Below are 21,134 nucleotides of genomic sequence, written 5' to 3'. Positions count from 1 at the left end.
GTTAAAGGCGGCAAGACATGGTGTTAAGAACTGTGGTATGTAAACTTTTGATCAGGGTCATTTGGGTAGTTTCTGTTGTGATTAATATGTAAAAAGAGTAAAACATAGTTGATGGATAATAAATGGCTTCAGTCAAACACTAACCATGAGTGAAAGAAAAGTTTTTGTGTTAATCATATTCTCTGAAAATTGGCCAAGAAATCAAATTCTGCCAGTGTATGTAAACTTATGAGCACAACTGTAAGTGTAAACATCCTTGATATCGATGGAGGCTAAAAAGTCTCCCATCTGGAGCGAGGCTACTACCGAGCGGGCCGACTCCATCTGAAAAGGAATGGATTAACAGATGCTGGTTCAGGGCTCTTAGATCCAAAAAAGGGCCTTGTGTGCCAGTTTGGTTTTTGAACCGCGAACAGGTTTGAATAAAACCCTGCTCCCCTTTCGGATACAGGAACCTGTATATTCACTCCCTGATGCACTAAATGATCTAGTGCCTAAAAACAATACGTTTCTCTTTGAAGGATCAGAGGGAGCGCTGGATCTTTGAAACTTCTGAGGGAGAGTCCCCTGCGATTCCAGCTTGTAACCGTGGGATACTGTCGAGGTGATCCCCTCGTCCTGAACCACTGTTCTGCAAATGTCCGCAAAGTGCAGTAGCCTCCCCCCCCACCCGATAGAGTGGGGGCATCCCCTCAAAAGGAGGGCTTGGTGCCGGGTTTATAAGAGTTTTGGACCCAGGGCTTCTTCTGGTCCTGGCCCTGCGGCTTGCCCCTGGCTCTAGAGACCTGTGGCGGCGGAATTGCCTTGGCGTTGAGACACCTGAGAAGCAGTCCCTAAGGTTTTAAACAAGGGATGCCTGGTCCTTCTCTTCACAGGAAGTAGAGAGCTCTTACCTCCGGAAATCTTTTGGCTATATTTGTCCAAGTCATCGCCAAACAAATGTTCCCCATGGAAGGGGAACCCTGCCAATAACTTCTTACAAGGAAGTTCAGCTGACCAGTTCTTAAGCCATAAAAGTCTGCACATATATACAAACAGGAGAGCCATACAAGAGACTTGCTGTATCGAGTCCTTTAAAGTGGTTGTAATAAGGCTTACCTGTAGGTAAAATTAATATCTCCTAAACCTGCATGGTTTAGGAGATATTCACCCTGCATGCAGCCGCTGAAATCAGCGGCGCATGCGCAGTAAAGGTCCGGCGCATCATGCCGGAACGTAGAACTCCCGCGCATTCGCGGGAGTGACCTCATCGTGGCTCTGGCCACTCACAGTTCCGGAGCCCACGACCCCAGAAGATACGGCGAGGCAACATGTCAGCCCCCTCAGCGCTGACCGGGTCATGCTGCTGGAGCTTTGTTCTAAGGTAAGTATTTCATAATGTGCTAGTATGTGATGCATACTAGTACATTATGCAATTGTCTTGCAGGTTTTTTTTCCCCTTTAAAAGGCATCTACAGCAAAACACAGTGCTCAAGGTATATCTGCTCCTCTTGGTTAGGCCTGTCAGGCCATCTGACCTGATCCTTTAAGAACTGGCAGACTCCAATTGCTGCGACAGTTGGCTGAATAGCTGAACTGGCCAAAAAAAAAGGAAGCTTTTAATAGTGATTCCAGTTTCTTGTTAACAGGGTCCTTCAAGCCCTGTGCGTTATCCCCTGGACAAGTTAAGTTTTTGTTTAAGGAAGAGACTGCCGCATCTACGGCTGGCATGCTCCACTTCTTAACAAACTTTTCCTCCATGGGATATAAAAGGGAAAACCTATTTAGGAGGAACGAAAATCCTGTCAGGATGTTCCCAATCAGCATACACCACCTGTTCCAGTGGGTGCAAGGGGAAAGCCTGTGCGGCCTGAGGAGGCCTCAGGGACCCCAAAGAGGACCAGGGGGGCTCAGAAATCTCTGCGGGAAGTAACTTAAAGGCAGAACAAACCATCTCGGTAAGAATCTGGATCAAAAGACACAGAGGTAGATACCAACAGGACATCTTCGGCCCAGATTTCTCAGAAGCAGACTCATCTGCCAGGCCCTCCACAGAATCCTTGGCATTTAGCTGTTGCCAATCATCAACCCATTCCTGCTCCAAGTTAGGAGAATCAGGGGAGGGTGATCTGTCATTCTTCTTGCTACCTTGCAAGATGGAAGCAATCCTGTCTTCTAACCCGGCTAGAGTGGAGGACAGATCATCTCTGGTGATAAAGGCTGAAGCAGCAGCGTAGACAGTAGCCACCATACCAGACAGGTGCAGCAAGTCAGATTGCCCGGAAACCTCTGGTCTTTCAGGGGATACAACACTAGGGTTTCGACTTGGCTCCTCAGGAGCTACTGACGACACAGATGTGCCCTTCCCTGTAGTGTTAGTCCTGCTCCTCTTTTTTAAAGACATTGCAAGCCACAAAAAGGAGTAGGCGGTCCCCAAGTTACAAACAAGATAGGGTCTGTAGGTTTGGTCTTAAGATGAATTTGTAATTTGGAACAGGTACATTTTTAAGTGTACCTCCAGCCAAAAAATCTATTTTTAAGCTTTTTGGATAGCATAGGGAAGGGTTATCACCCCTGTAACATTTGTTTTGCTGTCTGTGCCCCTGTTCAGAAGATTTCACCTCACTTTTTGTCCCAATGACAATTGTATTTTGAACATTTTGGGTTGTTGTGGAAACAAGGATTGGTGATAAAGCATCAGTGAAGACACCTTTTTCCCATAACAACTCTTACACGAGTGAATTTCCCTTCCTAGGGGTAGATTTCCTCTCACTCCCTGTTTTTTCCCTCCGTTTGTAAGTAGGAGTCGTTTGTAAGTCAGATGTAACTAGGGGACCGCCTGTACAGTAAAACCTTGGATTGCAAGCATAATTCGTTCCAGAAACAGGCTTGTAATCCAAAGCACTTGTATATCAAAGCGAATAATGGAAACTCAAGCGATTCATTCCACAACCATTTATTCATTGGCCCTTCAGTTTATAGTCCATATAAAAAGATTATAGCTAGGGTTGTCCCGATACTGATACTAGTATCGGTATCGGCACCGATACCGAGCATTTGCCCAAGTACTTGTACTCGGGCAAATGCTCCCGATGCCTCCCCCGATACCTTGACTGTCAGCTGTGATCGGCGCGTGGGGGAGTTACAAGATTCTCCCCCAGCGGCTTTCACCAGCTTTAGTGACAGACAGCGGTGATCGCTCACAGCTGGCTGTCACTGCATCCTCCTCCATGCCCCCTCCTTTCCTCTGTCCCTCTCAGCTGTCCCCCTCCGTTCTGCTTTTATCTGTCCCCTCCTTTCTGCTCTTATCTGTCCCCTCCGTTCTCCCCCTCAGTTCCTCCGTCCTCCCCCTCCTCCTTCCTTTGTGTATGGAGAGAGTCAGCTGACTCTGTCCATTCACATAACTGAAACATTGTAATCTTCTGTGATTACGACTGTCTTCTCTCCATTCATTGTCAGTGCAGCTGACGCTGCAGAGAAAGGGACTGGGGAATCTCTATCCTCTGTCTCTTTCTCTGTCTCAAGGGGGAGATATCAGAGGTCTGTTAAGACCCCTGATATCTCACCAAAGCCCCCCAAAAGGGCTGATTAAAAAAAAAAAAAAAAACAATAAAGAATAAAAGAAATATTATTGTAAAAAATAAAAATTGTAAAAAAAAAAAAAATAACACACACATACAACGTTCACCCCCTCCCCCCCCCCCCCCAAAAAAAAAGCAAGCACTGTTAAAAAAAAAAAAAAAAAAATGAAAAAAAAAAAACACTGTCACGTGACATTAAAAAAAAAGTATCGGTAATCGGTATCGGCGAGTACTTGAAAAAAAGTATCGGTACTTGTACTCGGTCCTAAAAAAGTGGTATCGGGACAACCCTAATTATAGCAATGTGACCAGGTTGTGTAACCATAAAATGTCCATCCACAAACGGCCACCTCCACAAGGGGATTAGAAGCAAAATCCAGCAGGAACTACAGAGTATAAAAGAAAAGAGAGGCGCCTCTAAGTGTAGCACTAATTTAACCACTTGCTGACCAGCAGCCGTCATTATACGGAGGCAGGTCGGCACGTTCCCACAAACCGTCGTAGCTGTACGTCTGCCCTTTAAGTGGGATAGGCAGGCGTGCGCCCGCTGCACTTGCGGGGGGTGCCGATGCGCGTGGTCAGCAGTCGCGATCACGAGAGCCAGAACAGGAACGTGTGTATGTAAACACACAAATCCCTGTTCTGAGAGGAGAAACAGATCGTGTATTCCTACTAGCTAAGAAAAACGATCTGTCATCTCCTCTAGTCAGTCCCACCCCCCTACAGTTAGAACACAGATGGGGGAACACAGTTAACCCCTTGATCGCCCCCTAGTGTTAACCCCTTCCCTGCCAGTGACATTTACACAGTAATCAGTGCATTTTTATAGCACTGATCGCTGTATAATTGTCAATGGTCCCAAAAATGTGTCAAAAGTGTTTGATCTATCCGCTATAATGTCGCAGTCCAGATAAAAAAAAAGCCATAAATCTTTCCCCTATTTTGTAGATGCTATAACTTTTGCGTAAACCAATCAATTTACGCTTATTGCGATTTTTAATAACAAAACTATGTAGTAGAATACATATCGGCCTAAACTGAGGAAAAAATTTGCTTTTTAAAAAAAAAAAATTGGGAATATTTATTATAGCAAAAAGTACAAAATAGTGTTTTTTTCAAAATTGTTGCTTTTTTTATGTTTATAGCGCAAAAAATAAAAAAAAAAAAAAAAAAAACGCAGAGATGATCAAATACCATCAAACGAAAGCTCTATTTGTGAGAAAAAAGGAAGTCAGTTTTGTTTGGGTACACCGTCGTACGACCGCACAATTGTCAGTTAAAGTGGCGCAGTGCCGTCTCGCAAAAAATGGCCTGGTCATTGAGCAGCCAAATCTTCAGGGGCTGAAGTGGTTAACCACTTCCATACTGATCCTATTCTGGCACTTCTCTCCTACATTTAAAAATCATCACTTTTTTGCTAGAAAATTACTCAAGAGTCCCCAAACATTATATATGGTTTTTTAGCAGACACCCTAGGGAATAAAATAGCAGTCGTTGCAACTTTTTATGTCACACGGTATTTGAGCAACAATTTTTCAAACGCGTTTTTGTTGGAAAAAAAAAAAAAAAAAGTTTCATGAATTAAAAGCCTAATTTTTTTGTATAGTGTGAAAGATGATGTTACGTCGAGTGAATAGATGGAGAGATCTCTCCTCCAGGTTGGAAAGCATCAGATCAAAAAAAAAAAAAAAAAAAAAAACAGATCTGAAGCTTGCCAGCCGAGATCTCGGCTTTGTTGACATCCGCAGCCCGGACATGACGTCATAATGTCGCGCCTGGGCCTCTGATGGTCATAGACATGACTGGTTACCATCTGGTCACCGAAAATCTCTATGCTCTACACTCTCGGCTGCTTCTTTCTCCGGGTCCCTGATGGCACGGGCGAGCCCGGAGAAGCACCGGAAGGCGGCAGGGAATGTTCCCTCCTGCTGCCTGTAAGAACTGCCGCTATGATCGTTCTTACGGTGCACAGAATCGCCAGCTAAAAAAGAAGATATCTGAATGATGCCTGTGAGGCTCAGGTACCATTTAATTAAGCATAAAAGTCCCTTGATTCATTATAAGAACCATTTTGGGACTCAAGACCTGGAGCTCTAGGGAGCTCAATAAACGTGGCCATTCACCTTGCAGACACTGGTAGAAAACTGAAGTACTTCCTATATGGGAGGGGTTATATAGGTGCAGACTTCCTGTCTAAGGCTCCATTCACACTAGCGCGTTTTTTGATGCATTTTGCATTTTGCAGAAATGCATGGGAATTTTTTAACATGGGTTCCTATGGAACATGTTCACATCAATGCTTTTTTGTATCTCTGCGTTTTTGGAAAGGGTCGGGGACTTTTTTTCATGCAAAAAGCAGCGTTTTGCATGTAATGGATTTCAATGGACAAGCATCAAAAACGCAAGTGCACCGTTTTTGCAGCGTTTTTGCAGCGTTTTTGCCGTTTTTTTTTTGTAATTTTTTTTTAAGACTGTAAAAAAAAATGAAAAAAAAAAAAAAAAAAAAAACGCAAATCGCGGCAAAAACGCCGCAAAAACGCTGCAAAAACGCTGCTCAAAAACGTGCCAAGCATGAAAAAAAAACCTCCAAAAACGCTCAAAAGCAACATGCATAGGTGTGAATCGAGCCTAAGACTTTGGTCTACCAGTGTCCATTCACCTAGAGATGGTGTATAACCCAGTAGGTAATGAATAATAGCCTAACTCTGTGTCCCGTGATGTATGATAGAGAAATGAAGATTTGTAGTCCCACAACCTGTGATGAAAACAAGGGCCTGTGGGACTACAAATCTTAATTTTCTTTCTTCCTATATTTGTACTTTTCAGTTATCTTTGTTCACACATTTAATCATTTTATATGCACTATAAATAAAAAAATAAAAAAATAATAATAATCTCAATAAGCGTTTATTGATTGGTTTGCGCAAAAGTTATAGCGTCTACAAAATAGGGGATAGTTTTATGGCATTTTTATTAATTTTTTTTTTTTTTTACTAGTAATGGCAGCAATCAGCAATTTTTATCGTGACTGTGACATTATGGCAGACACAGCGGACAATTTTTAGACATTTTTGGGACCAGTGGCATTAATACAGCGATCAATGCTATAAAATTACATTGATTAGTCCTCATGCACACGGACGTTTTTACAGCTGCTTTTTTGAGCTTTTTTTGCAGCTTAAAAAGGCCTGTCTATGTTAGTCTATGGCTTCATGCCCACCTAGGCGTTTTTGAGCTGCAAGTGGCATAGGCGTTTTTAAGCTGTAAAAAAAACCCAGGACCAGTGGGTTCTGAGAGACGTTTTTCAGCTGTAAAAACGCTCTAATGCTGAAAAACGCTCAAAAATGCTCAAAAACGTCATTCACCAACGTTTTTTAGCGTTTTTGATCCATTGAAAAAAAAAAAAAAAATTTGAAAAAAAAAAAAAAAACGCTCAAAAACGCTAACGCGGAAAAACGCTCAAAAACGCTATTGCAAAAACGCTGAAAAAAGTTTAAAAAAAATCACTGCAAAGATACTGGTGTTTTCATAACGTTTTTTTAACAGCCTGTGTGCATGAGGGCTAACTGTCAAAATGTCACTGGCAGTGAAGGGGTTAACCACTAGGGGGCAGGGAAGGGGTTAAGTGTGTCCTTGGGAGTGATTTTAAGGTCCCTTTCACACTGGGGCGGTGGGTGCGTCGGCGGTAAAGCGCCTGTATTTTATTTTTACTGTCAATTTCGCTGCGCTATTCGGCCGCTAGCAGGGTGCTTTTACCCCCCGCTATTGGCCGAGAAAGGGTTAAAGCCGCCCCCAAAGCGCTGCTGCAGCAGTGCTTTTCCGGCGGTATAGCCGCGCTACCCCATTGATTTCAATGGGATGGAGCGGTTTAGGATTGGTATATACAACACTCCTTCAGCGCTCCAAAGATGCTGCTTGCAGGACTTTTTTTAGCGTCCTGCCAGCGCACCGCTCCAGTGTGAAAGCCCTCGGGCTTTCACATTGGAGACACAGGAGCGGCTCTTTCAGAGCGCTTTGCAGGCGCTATTTTTAGCCTGCAAAGCGCCCCAGTGTGAAAGGGGTCTTACTGTCTGGGGGATGGGCTAGCAGTGACACGACACTGATTGCTGCTCCCAATGAGAGGGAGCAGACGATCAGTGTCCTGTCACTAGGCAGAATGGGGAGATGCTGCGTTTACATTGGCATCTCCTCGTTCTTCAGCTCCGTGACACGATCGCAGGCACCCGGACATAAGAGTCCGCGGGCACGGCACTAGTGGCAGGCGCGCGCACGCATGGCAAGAAATTCAAAGTAACGTACATGTACGTTACTTTGCCCAGCCGTGCCATTCTGCCGACGTATATTGGCGTGAGCCAGTCTTTAAGTGGTTAATTGATGTTTGTTTTAACCCTTTCATGCCTAAGCCTATTTCTGACATTTGTTGCTTACAAGTTAAAATTCATATTTTTTGATAGAAAATTACCTAGAACCTCCAAACATTTTATATATTTTTTTAGCAAAGACCCTAGAGAATAAAATGGCGATCGTTGCAATATTTTATGTTGCACGGTATTTGTGCAGCAGTCTTTCAAACACAATTTTTGGGCAAAAAAAAAAAAAAAAAGACACTTTCATGAATTAAAAAACTAAACAGTAACGTTAGCCCAATTTTTTTGTATAATGTGAAAGATCATGTTACGCCAAGTAAATAGATACCCATGTCATGCTTTGAAACTGCGCACACTCGTGGAATGGTGATAAACTACGGTACCTAAAAATCTCCATAGGCAATGCTTTAAAAAATGTAACGGTTACCAGGTTAGAGTTACAGAGGAGATCTTTTGCTAGAATTATTGATCTCACTCTGACAATTGCGGCAATACTGGACATGTGTGATTTGAACTTACGCTTGCGTTTTGTTTGCTGCGCGAGCAACTTTTATTCACTTTTATTGCTGTAACAAGGAATGCAAACATCTCTTGTGACAATAGGTGGCGACAGGTAGCGACAGGGCTCCAAAATCCCTCCGCTGCACTTAAAAGTATTCAGATCGCCAAAATCTAGCGATTCCGAATACTGTAATTTTTATAAAACCTGCGATATTGGCAGCCGAGTAAACCGGAAGTGATGTTGTGACGTCGCTTCTGGGATTTTACATCGGAGACCCGATCAGATCCGAATCCGGCTTTGATCGGGTCTCAGCCTAGCCGGCAGAAGTGTCAGCTGGTGGCTCGGGTCTCCCGGTGGGACGGGAGGCATGGGAAGAGTGGCGGAAGGTGGCTGGAGGGGGCAACGTCCCCTCCCGCTCCTTTAGGATAACAGCCGAGCGGCTTTCAGCCGCATCGGTTATCACTAAAGAGCCAACCGCCCGCTCTCAAAAAAAGGGTACCGGGGTGATACCAATGTTCAATGTTCCAATTCCAGGAAAAAAAAAAAAAAAAAAAAAAAAAAAGGTATAACAGGCTGCTTTTTTTTGCAATGAACTCTACTGGAACGCAGTAAAACTAATCAAAAACACTCTGAAACACACCGGAATGCACATATAAATACCACTAGCTGACTAACTCATGCAGATATATTGTGGCAGGTCAGCTCTCCTGTGCGAAACAACGTACCTGTATGTCGGTCCGCGCAAGGAAAATAGCAGGCATGTGTGCGCCGCCATGGGAATGTGCCTGCGGGTCCCGCTGACTCAATATCTGCCGGCGACCGGCGATCGTGGTGTACAGAGGCAGAACGAGGAACCGCCTATGTAAACAAGACAATTCCCTATTCTGCTAGATGACATGACAGAGATCTACTGTTCCCAGTGATCGGGAACAGTGATCTCTGTCATGTTCCAGTAAGCCCACCTCCCCTACAGTTAGAACACACCTAGGGAACACACTTAACCCCTTGATCGCTCCCTAGTGTTAACCCCTTTCCTGCCAGTGTCATTTTTACATTGATCAGTGCATTTTTATAGCACTGATCAATGAAATGTCACTGGTCCCCAAAAAGTGTAATTTGGGGTCAGATTTGTCCGCCGCAATGTTGCAGTCAGGCCATTACCAGTAAAAACAATAAAGTCCCTAGATCTATCCTGTAATTTGTACAAACCAATATACACCTATTGCGAATTTTTTTTTACCAAAAATATGTAGAAGACTATATATCAGCCTAAACCGATAAACACATTTTTTTTATATTTTTTTGGGATATGTATTATAGCAGAAAGTAAAAATACAATTTTTATTTTTTAAATTGTTGGTCTTTTTTAGTTTATAGCGCAAAAAAATTAAAAGATGCAGAGGTGTTCAAATACCACCAAAAGAAAGCTCTATTTGTGGAGGAAAAAAGGACATCAATATTGTTTGGGCACAACATCGCCCGACTGCGCAATTGTCAGTTAAAGCGACGTAGTGCTGTATCGCAAAAAATGGCCTGGTCATTAAGGGGGCAAATCCTTCCGGGCCGAAGTGGTTAAGGTGAAGAAAAAAAAAAAAAAAAAAGGGGAGGGGGAAAAAAAATGCACCGGAACGCATCAAAAGTGTTTTAAAAATTCCTCTGTTTCTATGGTGTGAAATGGTCCCAATACCAGCCATTTTGTCAGGGGTGCTGTTCTCACAGGCATTGAAGTCTCATACACATAATTACAATGCAGACAGACAGTAACATTCTCTTTTCCCTTAGGCTCACTGAAGATGTGTGAGCTTAGCAGGAGTTCAACTGGATGACCACAGGGCTCTGCCAGGTATTTCTGTACTGGTGATGAGCGCTGCTATTTTTTTCATCATCAACAAGCTATATTCTCAATTTGGTTAACGCAGGCCTCATAAATTTAAGTGTTGTGTCAAAAAAAGCAAAACATTTTCTTCTTGCCTTTCAGGTTCAACAACCTGTTTGTTTAGAATGTAGTTTGAACCTCTACATAGCAAATTCACGTTCATCATAGGCAGTTTGTGGAAAGCTTACAGTATCTATACCCAAGAACAAGAAAATACTCAGTCTCTAGATGTGGTGACTGCATTCATTTTTTACCATTTTATTTTCACCTGGTGATTCTGCCAGTAACACACTTCCTGTCCTAGGGTGACAACTCTTACTCACTGTACTGTGGAAAATAGGACGGACTCTAGTACAGCAGGTCTGATAGGACTACAAAACACCCCCTATTCATCTGCATAAAATAGTTCACAGAAATAAACAGAACTGAGCAGGGCGGATTCACTGCATAGGGTTTCGATGCAGTAGAGACAGCACAGAATGCTACAAGCTCCCTGGAGTTTAGTCAGGATCAATGGGCATTTCTCTGTACTTGAAGTGACAAGACAAGTGTAAATGTGTTGGAGCGATGCACTGATTTTTGTTTAGCCATACGTTACATACACTTTAACTTGAAAAACGCACTAACCAAAATGATTAGGAGCTCAGCTTGCTCTATCCAATTATCAGATTTGACCTGACCCACCCCCACCCCTGCACAGCCTTTCACTGGAAAGATCAGTGTGCTGCTGTTTCTCCTCCTGCAGTTCTAATGCAGAACAAAGAGAATGCGAAAAATTTTAAAAAAATTAAAACATCTTTTTTTTTGTCCTATCTAAATGTAAATGTTTTCGTTTCTATTTTAAACTGAATGGGTTGTTTTACAAGGTGAGGGTTTACAATCACTTTAAGACTGCAGCTTTGTCCATACTTAGACCCCGGTCACACTGGTGCGACTTGTCATGCAATTTGATAGTTTCAAATCGCATGATAAGTCGCACCCTATTGTCCACAATGGAAGTCTGGAGTCGCACCGATTTTGAAAGTAGTTCTTGCACAACCTTTTGCAAGTTCAGGTACAACTTGCATAGACATCTGTGCATGAAACCCCCATGTGTGGGGGTTTTCTGTGAGCCAGAGAAGAGGTAGATGGATCATCCAACCCAATTCAGAATGCATTTGACCACAGAGGACCATTTAACAATTGTGAAACTGGAATACGATGAGGAAATGCACATGTATTTAGAATGTGTGATTAAGAAAAACATGTAATTGCAGAATGTGTGAGAAAGCATAGATGCTGGAGGTAGTTAGTGCTCAAATATAATGTTTAATTTAGGACAGAATCAGATATTGTCCCTCAACAATAAGGATGTCCTCAGGATGTTAAAAACAATTAGGGTTGCACCAATACCGGTGCCGATACTAAGCATTTGCGTGAGTACTCGTACTCGTGAAAATGCTCTGATACCTGAAATCAATACCTTTGCGGTGCGATTTGAGCCCATACAAAATAAATGGGCTTAAATCGCAAAGAATCGCATGTGATTTGAACAGGAATGCAGTGCGATTCCTGTCCGAATTACAAGCGGTCCCCCACTGCTTCTGTGTGAACCCAGGCTTGTCATTGTGACTTCAGCCTAGGTTCACACAGGAGTGGCGCAGGGAAACCGCATGCGATTCGAACAGGAATTGCTTCGTATTCCTGTTCAAATGGCTTGCGATTCTTTGCAGTGCGATTTGAGCCCATTCATTTTGTGTGGGCTCAAATCACATTGTAAAAGTATCGGTAATTGGTATTGGCGAGTACTTGACCGAAAGTATCGGTACTCGTACTCGCCGGTATAAAAACTGTATTGTTGCAATCCTAAAAACAACAGTAGTTAATTACATATAGATTTTAGGTCTGCTGATCCCCCGTAGGGCTGCAATTAGAAAACACTGTGCCAGTTCCCCAACCACCGCCAAATGGATCTAAATCATGCAGAAGCTTTGACTCACCATTCAGGAAAAAGAATAGGCTTTGATTGGCTCCTCAGGCAAAGGCAGCTAATCATTGCGTGCAGCCATTTAGAACCTTCACCCACACAGTCCTGTGTCATGGCTAACAACAAAAGTAATGAAACAGAAGCTGCTGGAATGGAAAAGCATGTGCCTTTAAGATCAGCGGTTTCCAACCTTGGTCCTCAAGTACCCCCAACAGGCCATGTTTTGGGAATTTTCCTTAGACAAAATAATTCCCATAAATACTAAACCATTGACCTGTATTTAATGTACCTGTGAAAGGTGAAGGAAATCCTAAAAACATGACACGTTGCGGACTGAGGTTGGGAACTACTGTCTTGGATGGTAAGAAGTAGAGAACCTGTTAAAACCGTTGCACTTCCAAATGTATAATAGAACTTACCAGTGAACAAGAACAGATGATTCAGTGGTTGCCAATGCTTCCTTTAAAAAGTTTAGACACTCAGGCAAGCAACTCAAAATGTCTGCAATGGAATCATCCAACAAATTAACAAACTTTGTCTGAAATGAAGTCAGATCAGGTTGTACACTGTCTACAGTCAGTATGTGGGTGATGCCAGATTTTTGTAAATGTTGTACATCTTCAACATCACTGATGTTGCCAAGATATAGTCTTGGCAGGACAAGAATCATGTTTCACGTAAAAGTCAATACAGATGGCCCTGAAAAAAAAAATAAAGCAAATATTAGAACATTCTCAGATTTTCTTTCCCTTTACTTCTACATTTCTTGATAATCCATCCACAATAATTTTCATGTGCAACTTTCTACTGCACTTTATTTAAAAAACTGTACCTAATTTTAAAGATTTGTTCCCAAAAGCTGAAAAGTATCTACATTTGACTTGGAATCAGCCTCTCGCAATCCCCTATACAGCAGCACTCAGACTGAGGGAGGGGGACAGCAGTTGAAGCCAATTAGGTGTGCTGTATGTAAATGTTTTGACAAGGTACATGCGGATACAAGGAGAGAGCAAAGTTATAACTTCATCAGTGTTCTTCTGCTGTCTATTCAACAAGCTGGGGATTTCCAAATTGGATTGTGGTCATCCCACAGCCACCAATGAAGATGGGTGCGGCCTGGCACCCAAATGAAGCTGGTTAGAAGATGCTGGAGAAGGACAGGGGACTACTGAAGAGAAGGTAAGAATCACAGACTTCAGTTCTGCTGTTATCATCCACCTGGCTGTGTGTGATAGGTCTCTATAAATCTCAGAACTAGAAGAAAAGTAGTACAGATCCTTTGGTGAGTAAAACTGTTCCCATAAGGAAGAATTCCAGGCAATTTTTAAAACCATCTGTAGTGTAAAAAATACGTTAGGTCTTATGATATATACAGAATTTATGATTTCTTCATTTTTCAGAGAATATGAGAACACAAAAACTTTTCTTTCACTCATGGTTAGTGTTTGGATGAAGCCATTTATTATCAATCAACTGTGTTTACTCTTTTTAAATCATCACAACAGAAACTACCCAAATGACCCTGATCAAAAGTTTACATACCCCAGTTCTTAATACCGTGTATTGCCCCCTTTAACATCAATGACAGCTTGAAGTCTTTTGTGATATTTGTGGATGAGGCTCTTTATCTTGTCAGATGGTAAAGCTGCCCTTTCCTCTTGACAAAAAGCCTCCAGTTCCTGTAAATTCTTGGGCTGTCTTGGATGAACTTCACGTTTGAGATCTCCCCAGTGTGGCTCAATGATATTAAGGTCAGGAGACTGAGATTGCCACTCTAGAACCTGTTTTTGTGTTATCATTCATATTCTCTGAAAAATGGCCAAGAAATCATAAATTCTGCCAGGGTATGTAAACTTATGAGCACAACTATATGCCTCTTTAGGTGTCACTGGCATTACTTTAACCACTTCAGCCCCGGAAGGATTTGCCCCCCATTTTTTTGAGATACAGCACTGAGTCATTTTAACTGACGATTGCACTGTAGTGCGATGCTGTAACTAAACAAAATCATGTCCTTTTTTACCCACAAACAGAGCTTTCTTTTGGTGGTATTTGATCACCTCTGTGGTTTTTATTTTTTGCGCTATAAACAAAAAAGACCTAAAATTAAAAAGAAAAAAAAAAAAAAAAAAAATTTACTTTCTGCTACAGTACACACCCCCAAAAAATATATATATATATAAAAAAAAAAAAATGTATTCATCAGTTTAGGCCGATATATATATATATTTCTTCTACATATGTTTGGTAAAAAAAAAAAATAGGCGTATATTGATTGGTTATCGCATCTACAAACTACGGAATAGATTTAGGGACTTTTATTTATTTTTTATTGTTTTAACTGGTAATGGCGGCGATCTGCGATTTTTAACGGGACTGCGACATTACGGGCGAACAAATCTGACACTTTTTGGGGACCAGTGACATTATTACATTGATCAGTGCTATAAAAATGCACTGATCAATGTAAAAATGACACTGGCAGGGAAGGGGTCAACACTAGGGGGCGATCAAGGGGTTAGTGTGTTCCCTCAGCCTGTTCTAATTGTACGGGGGATGGGCTGCCAGGGACATGACAGAGATCACTGTTCCCAATCACTGGGAACAGAAGATCTCTGACATGTCATCTGGCAGAACGGGGAATCGGCTTGTTTACATTCCCAGTTCTGCCTCTGTACACAGCAATCGCAGCTCGCCGGCGGACATCGAGTATCTTGCAATACTTTTATAAAAAAGGGGGAAGACAGAGTCCAAAGAGATTCTTCAAGGAGAAACAGCCGGTAATATCAAAAATATATCATTTTCTTTATTGGAAAAATTCCACATACATATGGTGACAAAAAGAAATGTAACCCCCACAGCATTCAATAAAAATTTTGTCAATGTCGTCAATACACAGGTAGCTACCACAGACCTCCACACTCACACTATTAGCAACTGAAATTGAATGGGCTGACTCAAATTGGGAATTAGTCACAGTACTTGCAGAGCTATCCGCTCAATAGAAGTTAAGTATATTGTTTCGAATAAAGGGTAATAACAAGGTAAAAAGCATTGAGTCATTATTGGCACATTCTGTCGAGGTCGCTGATTTTGGGAGAGATTGTCGATAATCGCCCCCTAATGACAGCACAAAGATCTCAAAATCTTGGGGACAGTCTTACCCACTCTGAATATCAGAGGTCCCTTAATACCAACTGGCTGACTAACCTCCCACCCTTAAAGGGTATGTACCCTTGTGGAAGATGTACGATCTGTGCAAATATGTGGATGTGTTCATAAGTTCTGATGATAAGAATTTTAGGATACATAACTTCATTAACTGCCCAAATTGTCAATATTTTGTGTGGCCACCACTATTTTCCAGCACTGCCTTAACCCTCTTGGGCATGGAGTTCACCAGAGCTTTACAGGTTGCCACTTCACAGGAGCCCTCTTCCACTCCTCCATGACGACATCACAGAGCTGGGGGATGTTAGAGACCTTGCGCTCCTCCACCTTCCATTTCAGGATGCCCCACAGATGCTCAATAGGGTTTAGGTCTGGAGACATGCTTGGCCAGTCCATCATCTTTACCCTCAGCTTGTTTAGCAAGGCAGTGGTCGTCTTGGAGGTGTGTTTGGGGTTGTTATGTTGGAATACTGCCCTGTGGCCCAGGCTCTGCTTTAGTATGTCACAGTACATGTTGGCATTCATGGTTCCCTCAATGAACTGTAACTCCCTAGTGCCGGCAGCACTCATGCAGCCCCAGACCATGACACTCCCACCACCATGCTTGACTGTAGGAAAGACGCACTTGTCTTTGTACTCTTCGCCTGGTTGCTGCCACACACACTTGACACCATCTGAACCAAGAAAGTTTATCTTGGTCTCATCAGACCACAGGACATGGTTCCAGTAATCCATTTCCTTAATCTGCTTGTTTTCAGCAAACTGTTAGTGGGCTTTCTTGTGCATCATCTTTAGACAACCGCCATGCAGACCAATTTGTTGCAGTGTGCAGCGTATGGTCTAAACACTGACAGGCTAACCCCCCCCACCCCTTCAACCTCTGCAGCAATGCTGGCAGCACTCATACATCTATTTCCCAAAAACAACCTCTGCATATGACGCTGAGCATGTGCACTCAACTCCTTTAGTCAACCATGGCGAGGCCTGGTCTGAGTGGAACCTATCATGTTAAACCACTTTATGGTCTTGGTCACCGTGCTGCAGCTCAGTTTTAGGGTCCTGGCAATCTTCTTATAGCCTAGGCCATCTTTATGAAGAGCAACAATTCTTTTTTCAGATCCTCAGAGAGTTCTTTGCCATGAGGTGCCATGTTGAACTTCCAATGACCAGCATGAGCGAGAGAGAGTGGTAACACCAAATTTAATACACCTGAGACCTTGTAACACTAACGAATCACATCGGGAGGGAAAATGGCTAATTGGACCCAATTTGGACATTTTCACTTAGAGGTGTACTCACTTTTGTTGCCAGCGGTTTAGATATTAATAGCTGTGTGTTGAGTTATTTTGAGGGGACAGCAAATTTACACTGTTATACAATCTGCACACTCACTACTTTACATTGTAGCAAAGTGTCATTCCTTCAGTGTTGTCACATGAAAAGATATAATAGAATATTTACAAAAATATATATATAATTTTAGAATGGATCTCTTCAGTGGGGTCTATGTGTAGTTTGATTTATGCCAGTATGGATTTTTGAGGATATGCACAGGATTGCTGCACTTTTTGACTGGGTTTCCCCATTGCTGTGATTGTGTTGTTAGTTTGTTAACAGGAAGTTGACATGTGATGAGTAATGTCTGATGATACTAATAGGTTTGCATTATTTAGAATATAAAAAGGACTTTCATTACATGTCCATCCATGCTCTGAAGAAATTTGTGTCTCAAGTAAAACGCGTCAGAATGACGCCATCAAGCTTTGTGAAGTGAGAATACAGTCAGTCTGCCAGAGACATACCCCAATGTACTGCGGTGTGTGAAAGTGATCCCTTGATGTGAACGGAGGTTGTGACATGAGACGCCAGCGGTGAGCAGGCTCGATCCCCCCCTCCTCTTTTCCTGTGAAGACACCGCCTTTACTTCAGCATGGCGGTCTGGGAGTCAGGAGAGTGGTGAGCTACACTTGCACCTTCCTACCCGGCTGGGAACTGATACTACTGCACCCACATCTCCCCTTCTCCACATACATATATCTGCCACTCTGTTTTTGCAGTATATTTATTACGGACCAAGACGGTCCATATGTGGGAGTGAAAGCTGCTTTATACACAATAATTTCACCGCTCCACCTTGATCATGAGGATCCTCCATCACCTTCCTATTCAGATTTTTTTCCTGTGGTTACCATCTTACAATACTGGGGAATGTCAACACTTGGATCACACTCCCACATTTTACACTATATAATTTGTGGAGTTGTTATTACCTTCTATTGGAAACAATATACTTTGTAAGTATATTAGTCACAATAAGTACTGTGACTAATTCCCAATTTGAGTCAGCCCATTCAATTTCAGTTGCTAATAGTGTGAGTGTGGAGGTCTGTGGTAGCTACCTGTGTATTGACAAAATTTTAATTGAATGCTGTGGAGGTTACATTTCTTTTTGTCACCATATGTATGTGGAATTTTTCAATAAAGAAAATGATATATTTTTGATATTACCGGCTGTTTCTCCTTGAAGAATCTCTTTGGACTCTGTCTTCCCCCTTTTTTATGCTGTCTTTTTGATTCAGAGGAACACACCTCACCACTATCTGGATTATTTGAGGTGATAGTATTTGTTATCTGGGTGAGGAATTATTTGTATTACCTTACCTTTTCTCTCCAGGTACTAATTAGTACCTGGAGTATCAGGTGTAGCTCTTGTGACTGTTTCACTGCAGCTATGAGAGAAGTCACAGTGTTGTTTGCATTCTGTGAATGGGTAGACAAATAATAGTACAGATTCTATGCAAGACAGCCATAGTTCTAATATCCACAGCAGGCCAGAAGTACTGTATAGAGAGAATATATTAGTCCGCACTAGTGATGTGACTTCCAGTCTGGTTAAAACCTCATACAGTATGTGGTTTTTATTTCCTCTCCCTAGGATCGCAGGCTGGATCCAGGTGCGGACCAATATAAGTATTTTGTATTATCCAGTGTCGGTTGTGTGGTACTTTTAGATGTGAGTTTTCTTGCTGTCCTATTTATTGCATTGAATAAAAATTAGATGTGGTACACAATGAATGCTCTCCTTTTTGCTTTGTGGTTCTGAACATGTAAATGCAGAGGGCCTATGGGTATTCCACCAGGTGTTGTGGAGCCAGGTGGTGTGGTATTTTGTATTATATTGACCCATAGCTCTCAGGGTCCAAGTATCTGGTGAGTGTAGAGTGTGAATTTCCCAGTGGAAAATTTGGAAACACAGGATATGGCACTTTCTTTATGAGGGGAGAGATCACTTGGGATTGCATTGACCCTAAATATGGGACTTTTTAATTAAAAACACTATAGTTTGCACTAAACATAAGTGGGTTATATGTACAAGCATGTTTATTAATAATATAAGTACAGTATGCCTTTTTCACATGTGTTTGCTACACACATTTATTATGTTGACTAGTTGTTTATAAAAGTTTTTTTAGGTTTTGTCATCCCAGCGCAGCTTCTACTCATGTGCACTGGTTGTGCATGTGGGTTTTTTATTCATCTTAGTGTGGGATTCCAACACCTAGTTGGAAGCAGCAGCAGGGACACATTTGTATTTTCTGACTTTTAAAGGTCAGTGTAAGCTGTCTGTACATACATAGTACAGGCAGGCAGATACTCACTGACAGGAAGGTAGGTTTCACACGGGTGGTCCTAGTAATGCATATGTGCCTGTTCAGCAGGTGATCTCTCTCCTGTTCCCTGCTGAGCCGGCGGATGACAGGTCTGTCTTTGCTCCATTAATGCAGAGCAGACACTGGCACAGCCTGCTGTTCTCTATTGGATGGGGAATGGATCCCCAGCCGTCTGTTTTTGGCGGACAGGATCAGATCGGATGCCGGCTGGTGTCCGCTGACATCCGCCCGCTCCATAGAGAGCAATGGCTGGTCCGTTTAGGTCTGCCTGAAAAACTGGCAGGCCTGATCAGACTGCTTGTGTGAAACCAGCCGAAGAATCGATAAACTACCAAAGCGCTCAACAGCGCCACAAAACTCTGAATGAATGAAATGGCCAGGTGGGCGGAGCCCCGCACAGCAAACAGCAGTATACACCGCTCCTAAAGTGCCCCAAAGATGCTGCTTGCAGGACTTTTTTTTTTAACTTCCCACAAGCGCGCTACTCCAGTGTGAAAGCACTCATGCTTTCACACTGCAGTGACAGGAGAGGCGCTTTACAGGCGCTATTTTTAGCGCTAAAATGCCTGTAAAGTGCCTCAGTGTGAAAGTAGCCTTAATCAACCCCAAAGTTTAAGGCTCCTTTCACACGGGCTGTCCTATCAGGTCCGCCTGTCAGTTTTTCAGTTTCAGTTTTTCCTGATTGAACCTTGTCTGCTGACATCCGCCGCTATCCAATCCTGTCCACAAAATCCAGATGGATGTGGTCCTATTTTCCATCTGTCTGGCGGATTTGATGAAAATGAACAGGCGGTCCATTTTCACCCGATATCCCCATGGAGGAGAGCGGGACTGTGTCCGTCTCCGCACTGCACAGTGAGCGGACACAGACCTGTCTTCCACCTGCTCAGTGGAGATCAGTGAAGCGATCCCCCGCTGAGCAAGCAGAGTACATCAAACAAAGGTGCCCATGTGGAAGGCGCCTTGGCTTCATTTTTTTTATTTGTACACTGCATAGATTAAAAAAAATGCCTGGGAAAAATTTTACCAGCCAAAGGATTTGCACTTCTGTCCTTTGGGTGAAATTTAGCTGTAAAAATGTTAGCACAGACAGTCCCACCACAATAAACTGCAAGGAGGTCACGGACCATAACTGCAGAAGGAAGCCACTTTCCTGTCTGAGAGACAGAGGCAGGCATGAGGCTCAGCAAGAGTTAACTCATTGGGGTCGTTTCACCTGGTGATCTGTCCAGTAACAAATTCTGTATTAGAATGCTGCCCACTCTGGATAAATGAGCACAGGGGGCACAGCAGACTTTAAATACACTAACAATTTGAAAACAAACTGCAGCACACACTTTATAATGAATTACAGCAAGCAGTTTTTCCTCTTAGGATAAAGATTTTACATGAATAAAAAGCTGATCATTGCAAGAGCCCCTGCCAGAGTTAAATTGTTTGTCTCAACCCTGTCAACTGATACATCTAAAAGTGAGCTTGTTCTTTTGAAAAACAGAATTACAGGCTGTATCACCAGATGAAAATAGAAGAAAGCCTAAAAAAAGAAAACTAACACAGCCATCACACCTAAGATTTGGAAAGCTGTAATTTGATAAAATGTTTGCTTTTGGGTTTATTACTGCTTTCATTTCACCTGGTGATCCGGCCAGCAAGCCTGGTATTTTTTAAGCAGTCCTGCAAAAGTAGCAGTTAGAGGGTTGAGACAAGCAATTTAACACTGATGGGGTGCTTACAATGATCAACTTTTGTTTATGTAAAACCTTTATCCCAAAACGAAAAAAAAAAAACTGTTGCTGTGACTGCCTAAAATGTGTTGGAGTCTGGCTTTAAATCTAAACCTGCTAGTGCATCTAACACTGCTCTCTCCCCAGGTTGACAATGCTGCTGTTCAAAGGTGTGTCCATTGCTCCTCCATCCAGAATGGAGACTCTGATACAGAAAAATGGTCGCTGGCCTGATCACCAGGTGAAAATTAAGGAAACCATCCTTAAAAGGAAAACTAATGCAGCCACTACATTTAA

The 21,134-nt window shown here is 42.5% G+C and overlaps 1 protein-coding gene across 2 annotated transcripts in view; it reads right to left on the bottom strand.

Annotated features, from left to right (window-relative positions):
- The window catches only part of DUSP12 (dual specificity phosphatase 12), a 60,345-nt gene that overhangs the window by 36,262 nt on the left and 2,949 nt on the right, over positions 1 to 21,134 (bottom strand). For both annotated transcript variants that reach the window (XM_073592842.1, XM_073592843.1), the window contains exon 2: positions 12,691 to 12,970. In XM_073592842.1, the coding sequence (XP_073448943.1) occupies positions 12,691 to 12,941 (251 nt within the window). In that variant the 5' untranslated portion in view covers positions 12,942 to 12,970. The remainder of the gene's footprint in view (positions 1 to 12,690; positions 12,971 to 21,134) is intronic.

The sequence above is a fragment of the Aquarana catesbeiana genome, linkage group LG07 (assembly GCF_042186555.1).
Source record: "Aquarana catesbeiana isolate 2022-GZ linkage group LG07, ASM4218655v1, whole genome shotgun sequence".
Lineage (NCBI taxonomy): Eukaryota > Metazoa > Chordata > Amphibia > Anura > Ranidae > Aquarana > Aquarana catesbeiana.
This window is presented reverse-complemented; position numbering and strand designations above follow the sequence as displayed.